A 7,834-nucleotide genomic window follows, 5' to 3' on the forward strand; every position below is an offset into this window, starting at 1 on the left:
GAACTCGTCATCTTCGGTATCCTGTTATCACTAGAAGTCTCCCTCCGGGAAAACTTCTCCTTCGCTCTCTTCATTAGAGAATGAAGGAGGTCTGCTTCCAGTCCTTATTCTTGTTCCTCAAATGAAGGAGAATTAGACTGGAGTGTGAAGTATAGGAACCTACAAATATACTACATAGATTTCTCTCTTAATTCACCTGGAACTCATGACGGCCTTTTAGGCCCCCCAAGAGTTACCGGTTTCAATTTTGAGATAACTAGTGATATTGTTTACCAACAGCCCCACAGCATTTGCATTATCACCGAATAGGAGGGTTTTCTTCCCTCCCATTTCTGTTAAAATGCAAATGCTTGAGCGTATCTTTTTTGTGCTCGATGGTTCTAGCCGAATGCATTCCTTCATGAAATGGAATACCTGACAACTCAGGATGATGACAAGTCGAGCGAGTGGTGTATGACGCTGCCTCAGTACTGCTTGCTCTCCGAGATATTTCAGTTTGGTATTATTTCTCCTGTCGAGGATTGACTACCGATTCGAATCTCTGCCCGGCAATCACAGACTTTGGTCTCTGGTTGGCTGGAATTCTCGCATATGTGTATGCCCATCTCTCCTGCATCGCATTTTGCCATTGCAAGAATTTTCAGACAGATATATCTCACTTGACTCGTTACCATCTTTCTGTTTACTTCACAGTAACCAAAGTCTGTAGCCTAGTCTTCCGCTTCATCGCAACTGCTGCTGCGATGACGCAGAATGATATTCTTCAGACAATCTGAGATTGTCCTCTAATATATAAGGTGTTCAATTATTCTTTGTTCACCCGAATTTTAAATGAATACTGGAAGAATTCGCCTGTTCCCGCCCTGCCAGCTCTGCTTCCAAAGTAAATAGAAACGTCCTCCCTGATCCAACCCACGAGAAGCAATTCTTCAGGCAGTACAATACCTATGTTTTCTTTACTGAAAGATGCTCTGCTTTCATTGCAAACTCCGACTTTCTCACCGAACAGCAATGAAATAGCGGATTAGCTTTTTCAGTCCTCTGTAAAACAACAAGGATTAAAACTGTCTTCACTAGTTGGTGTCATCAATGGGACTTTTTCTATGATCAGAATCTTGAGTTTACTTCTCTCGATTCAACTGTGAAGATATAGGTCCGCATTCGCCTTAGTTATTCACTAGTAATATAATATTGTTTCTCCTTAGTTGAGATTCAACTACTGATGAGAAACTTGTCTTGCCATCACAGGGACCTTGGTCTGTAGAAGGCATTGACTATTGTCTGATGTGCACATGCCTTGAAAGAAACATCATCTTGTCTCCCAACATCGGTGGTGAACAAGATATGCGATTTGTATGATTTTTCTCAGCATAACCCTTCAAAAGGTGGGTGTCATGTTGTGACTACGTCTCAGATGCATGACAGTGCATTGAGTGGAGTCAGTCAGCATCTGTTGAAGAGTCCGAGTCCGTCATGAACTACGCTGTGGACTTTGTATTGGTTGATCCAGTTCAGTCATTACTTTGCCCTACTGGCGCGTTGCTGTACCCATAAAGGATCGACACCCAGAATGGAGTGTCGGTGTCTTTATCCGCTGCGAACTGCCATTGCAGAAGTGTCCGATGACACGTCTCTCCGAATCTTACGAGACAGTGAGAGACTTCTCTGCAATTGGATAGTCCAGTGGATGGGTACATTTCATCACTCCGAAGAATATGTCAGACAGGAAGATCGATGAGGTCTCATTGCGATTATGTTTATATCATTCTTCCTTCGGGTCTGCCCACAGGTCCTTGGAACCTTATTTCCTTGGACCAGTGGTAGATGGTTGCAGATTGTGTTTGCTTACCCGGCTCCTTCAAGAGGACAAGTTGCATCTCGCCCATGGTGTGCAGTTCTAGAGGTAAGAAGGATGTGAGAGTGACTGGCCTCTCCACCTTCCCCACCTCGTCCTTCTACTCCTCTTCCTTCGGGTTGAGGATAGGACTCGAACTTACACTTTCCGGTCTGGTGATTGGTGCGGTAAGCTTACACATCAAGCTTCCTTCCTTTTTTTCATATCAGAATCCTAGACGCAATCCCGCTCCTTCCTCTAGCAAGGGGAGGAAGAAGACTGGCAATAAGGCAAACCCTTCCCAGAACTTTGCATTAATGCCTCTGGCTCTAAAATATTCTTCCCAGCCCATTTTCAGATGAGTTACGATTCCTCACTCATTTCGAAAAGTTTGACTCTTGATCATGCAGTTCCTATTCTCCGATCAAGTTTTCAGAGGCAGGGCACTCCTCCTCGCTCTTACGACCAGGAGGAGTAGCCCAGGTGTGCAGAACTCCAATCAGTTCTAGAGGCTCACTCAGATTCCTCCCACCAATCATTGAGTCTTCCTCATGTAAAGGACTGAGGGTTTGTATATCGTGTAGGAACAAATCACAATTTTTAAAGTAAATTGTATTTTTCCTAACTATACAAACCTGAGGTCCTTTACATTAATGCCCACCTCATGCCACCCCTCAATCTGAACCTGGGCCAAAAGGCAAAGTGGAGTGTTTACATCCAGGCAGGCGGGCCTACCCGCCTGCCACACAGTAGTTACTGCCCAACCACCTTGTTCAAGAATTAAACTGCCGTAATTCCAGCTACGCCGAAAGTAATTCCTTATGTATAGGACCTCAGGTTTGTATAGTTAGGAAAAATACAATTTACTTTTTAAAAATTCTGATATTTCTATTTTCAGGTCTTGATTCTTATAAATTTAGTTTTCTTTCTTTTGCATCTACTCTGGTGTCCTATGGTATTGCAGCATCAATAAGTGTTACAACCTCCCAGGTTGCAATACAGGTTCTACTAGGTCTGTATATTCACAAGGACAGCAGTCAGTACATGTACCTCAGTGACAAGGAAGGACGGAAACAGAAACTCAAGAAAACTTAACAATATTTATCATAAACTAGAAAATTACTTAAGTCAACCTTGTAGATTAAATACACTTAATTGCACAGATAAATAATCAAGAGAACAGATACCTGGTTCTCGGGAACTCACAAGCTACCCTAAAGCTAATACACTAAAACCTAATCAAAGAAAATTTCAAGAGAAAAAACATACTTAATATATAACGAGTTGGATCCAAAATAAGGCTAGCCAAAATTATCAATAACCTAATAATAATAATAAGGTAGAAGGAAGGAGATGAAAACAAAGAAAACCTTTATATTCCTACCTACAACACAAAGCTAAGCAGTGTGGAACTCAGTCCACTAAATACTAACTCACATCAATTATGACAACATATGTAAATATATATACATATATATAAACAAATATCAAAATTGCCAAAAGCATATAACTTCACCTCAAGTGAAGTACCAGAAAAGGGGTCGAATCTTTGGTCCTAATCAATCCACCCAACTGTACTGTACACCAGGTATTAAAGGGCAACGCATTGTCCCGATGCAAAAGGAACAATAATACGTCTTACCTGGCGGCAGCCTCCCTACTTGTCACCTAACGAGCCAAGTTGCTCTCACTCCTGTATATAGCAGCTGGATGAGGATGACACGTAAAATAAATCCAAAATCCAGTGCCGGGATACAGCGACGACACTGGTTTTCCCGTCAAAATCCTCCAATGGGAAAAAGGGGCAGAATCAGCGGTCGCAGATGACAGCCTCTGTGAAACTCCCTACAGCAGCGTGAATGTCGCAGGTGACAACAGCACCTGCATACAATAACCGTGATCCAAGGACACACACACAACAGACGTATATTTGCGTCTTCCAGAATCCGTTAGGGAAATATCCAAGTGCGTGGTCCAAAAGGTAAAGATTCAAAGTCTTCCTCCAAATAAATCACAATATAAGTGCTGCGACGGGAAACAGTCCTGGTGAGACCTTGTCAAGACCTGAATTGTCATTGACCGGTTGACCAAGTCCACACAGCACCTTCCTGGTGTTTATAAACACTCAAAGCAAAAGAATAACAATTGTTAAAACTATAGTTCACTAATACACAAAGGAGGAGGAGGAGGCGCAAAAACACTGACAAACGATCGTAAAGCCACTTAACTCATGGTAACACAAGAGTAAACATACTCAGCAAAAAGTTAACTTAAAAGTAAACAAGGCTGATTTAAACCAACAAAAGAAATAATAATTTTACGTTAACCTAATAATAAGTGATTCAGTGACATCCCACCCCCCCACCCCCATTAGCGTTCTCCGTATTCGCAGACTCACAAATTCTTGGATTTCTCTCTCTAAAACATTTCCTCCCATTATTCACAGGAAATTCATGTATCCGCTGTATTTTCTTATGAGAAATATCCAGTTTTTTTATCAATTTCATCATAAAATGCACTTTTTGTGATAAAACTATTAAAAAACCAGGTATACAAATTTTTAGTGGGTTTTTCTTGAGTTTTAATTAACAAAATAGCCCATTTTCAGCATTTTTGTAGGGGTTCCACCTATTCGCGGGTTCTAACTATTTGTGGGGGTGTCTGAGGAAAACATTAATATATCTGTGAACTAATGTAACCCCAATACACTTCCTGTGTATTTATAATGACCACTTTCTCTATCCTGCAGAGAATTTGCAAAGCACCAAATGCAGACTTGGTGAGTGAGAGGTCCTTGGAAATTAAAGTTACGGTACATAATTATCAAAAAGGAACTCTGTTCCTTGGTCTTGTTGGGAACTTGTGAGTACTGTCGTTCATTTTATTTTGCTGCAAGTATTCAAAAGATTATTTGTACATTTATCAGTAATGTTGTTCATGTATGGTTTCAAGTTTAACTCTTGAAGTTAGAAACTGTCTAACTGTTTAAGCTTAGCTCTCTTGGCATCAGAATTGAAAAAAAAAAATCATTTGTTCCTACGAGCATATGAACCTTCGTCTGTTATATGAGAGCACAAACAGTCCCCAAGATATGACAGACCCTTTCATAATGTTTGTCATAGGTGGAAATCTGGCATAAGTCAGAGCCAGTTGTTGAATTGTCAACAACATTGGCCTGACTAAATTTGTTGCTTACAATGTTTTATTTATTTTGAGACAAATTGTGTCCAGATGATCATTGCATTGGGATATTTGTTTTCGTATGGATGCTTACTTTAAGAGTTGTTATAAACGGTGCCATTCAGAACATGTTGGTCTCAGATTGTTTGTTTTATTTCAGATTCTTCCAAACGGAGGAACTTTCCTTTGGATCCTAACTAGGATTGAGTATTGCACATAGAACATCCTGTGGAAATGGAAGCTGAAGAATCGTCACCATTGCTGCCACTCAAAGAAGAGAAAGAGGATCTGGAGGAGGGTCCAACTGAAAACACAGATGACAACTCTTCGTTTGCAGACCACTTCTTAGAAGTCAAGGCAGAACCGGAATTTTTTGACTATGGTGATTTTGATGTGAACTGTTCTTCTCAATCTAGTATTAAGTGTGAAAAGGACAGCTCTCCAAGCTGTGATGATGAGAGTGGAAAGAAAAATACCTGTATTGAAGAAGAAAATAAACATTTGGGTAGAAGTAACATAGCAGGGAAGCAATTAACTTGTGCTGAATGCCAAAGGACGTTTTCAAAACTTGACAACCTGAAATCCCACATGAGAACTCATACGGGAGAGAAACCATATACTTGCTCTGTATGTCAAAAAAGTTTTTCTATTGCAAGTACTCTCAAAAGTCACATGAGAACTCATACGGGAGAGAAACCATATACTTGTTCTATATGTCAAAGAAGTTTTTCTCTTCGAGGTAATCTCAAAATACATATGCGAACTCATACTGAAGAGAAACCATATACTTGCTCTATTTGTCAAAGAAGTTTTTCTGTTACAAATCATCTCAAAACACACATGAAAACTCATACAGGAGAGAAACCATATACTTGCTCTGTATGTCAAACAAGTTTTTCTGTTTCAAGTCATCTCAAAATACACATGAGAACCCATACAGGAGTGAAACCATATACTTGCTCTGTATGTCAAAGTAGTTTTTCTCAATCAAGTAATCTCAAAACACACATGAGAACTCATACAGGTGAGAAACCATATACTTGCTCTGTATGTCAAAGAAGTTTTTCTAGTTCAGGTGCTCTCAAATACCACATGAGAACTCATATGGGAGAGAAACCATATGCTTGCTCTGTATGTCAAAAAAGTTTTTCTGATTCAAGTACTCTCAAATGTCACATAAGAACTCATACAGGAGAGAAACCATATACTTGCTCTGTATGTCAAAAAAGTTTTTCTGCGTCAAGTAATCTCGCAAAACACATGAAAACTCAATGCATGAGAGAAAGCATTCCCTTAAAAAACAATCTCAAAAGACACGGGAATTCACACTAGACAGAAACTGTATAATTATCTCTGTCCAAGTAATTTTTATTAGATGCTTTTACATAACTGCTGTAATTTGAATATTGTTAAGTAACATTGGCAAGCGAAATTTTGTTTGACATAAGTGGACAAGAAAATGCTCTCTTTCTTTATTGGGGAACTTTTGCTTATGAGCTCAGATAAGTGCAGCAAGTTAAAAATGATTATATTTACCTTATGAAAAAAATGTTTATACGCATATATAAATATAAATTATATAATATATATATATATATATATATATATATATATATATATATGATTATTAGTTAATAACCACTAGTTCTAAGATAAAACACTGAATCACTACTATTTTAAGGTCTTGTCGATATTTTTATGATTTCAAAGGTTTTTATGTAACTGATTGTTCAGTTGAGACCAATTCATTTGTCAGTGTTATCAATAAATGTGTCGAGAGAACACTGAGAAAGGAGGAGAGTTATTGCTTATTGTTTCTTAGCACAAAAACTATTTTTTTTTATCGTCTACAAATTTATTTTTGCTGACAGAACCCTGGTTTTGGTCTCATTCTCAAGGGGAGTAATTGTACTTTATTTCTTTATACTTTTGTGTGAAGTAGTTTTGTGAAAGCAATGTAATTTAACTTCCATTTGTTCAGTGACTTACATGTTTATGCAATTGTGTCTGGTATTTTGCTCATAAACAGCAGGAAAATCAGGTAGTATTATTTTTCCTTAAACAAACATTTTCATACATTCAACTTCCCTGACAGATATATACTTAGCTAAGACTCCGTCTTCCCCGACAGAAATTCGAATTTCGCGGCACACGCTACAGGTAGGTAGGTCAGGTGATCTACCGTCCTGCCGCTGGGTGGCAGGAATAGGAACCATTACCTTCTAGAACCAGATTTTTCTCTGTCGCCGTATTGTAAACAAACTTTTGCAGTAACTCCTGACTTGATTTTCGTGTTTCATCGCCATCGATCTTCTGGGGTGTCTTTTGCAGGGAAGTACTGGGTCTTTGGTTCGGCATACGCTTTTATTAACTTTTTAATAAAAATTGACTTCGAAAATTTCCAAGAATTTATGAAGTGTAACTACCGAAGTTTTCGGTAGACACTCATATAGTTTGCAAGAAAGGGAAATATTAATATTTATTCATTAATACGTGTAATAAGTGTTAGAACTTGATTGAGGAAATATAAAACTCTAACTTCCTACTTTAGGAAGTCAGAAAAGCATATAACTTTTTTACGCTTCCTTTAGAAGCTTTAATAGCTCTCGTGCTAACAAGCAGTTAGAGTTTTTGCATCCTCATCTCCTTCTTACTCCACAGAATCTACAAATTAATAAATTTGAAGATAAATGGATGTAGCTCAAAATGCGAGCTCGTATAAGGTAAGAAGTGAATTTAGTGTTCCCTGTGCAGTGGAGGGTGCGTTCTGATCGGCTCTGTTTCGCTCCCAGGTCTAGACCGCTTCCAAGCTCCCTGGCC

The 7,834-nt window shown here is 38.9% G+C and overlaps 1 protein-coding gene across 4 annotated transcripts in view; it reads left to right on the forward strand.

Annotated features, from left to right (window-relative positions):
• Positions 1–6,590, forward strand: part of LOC135204669 (zinc finger protein 239-like) — a 58,312-nt gene extending 51,722 nt beyond the window's left edge. For 2 of the 4 annotated variants that reach the window (XM_064234824.1, XM_064234822.1), the window contains one exon: positions 5,175–6,590. In XM_064234824.1, coding sequence (XP_064090894.1) covers positions 5,249–6,346 — 1,098 coding nt within the window. In that variant the 5' untranslated portion in view covers positions 5,175–5,248 and the 3' untranslated portion in view covers positions 6,347–6,590. Of the gene's footprint in view, positions 1–4,583; positions 4,697–5,174 lie in introns of all 4 variants that reach the window. The other 2 variants (XM_064234823.1, XM_064234825.1) reach the window with 2 other exon arrangements.
• The last annotated feature ends 1,244 nt before the right edge of the window (positions 6,591–7,834 follow it).

The sequence above is a fragment of the Macrobrachium nipponense genome, chromosome 47 (genome assembly GCF_015104395.2).
Source record: "Macrobrachium nipponense isolate FS-2020 chromosome 47, ASM1510439v2, whole genome shotgun sequence".
Taxonomy (NCBI): domain Eukaryota; kingdom Metazoa; phylum Arthropoda; class Malacostraca; order Decapoda; family Palaemonidae; genus Macrobrachium; species Macrobrachium nipponense.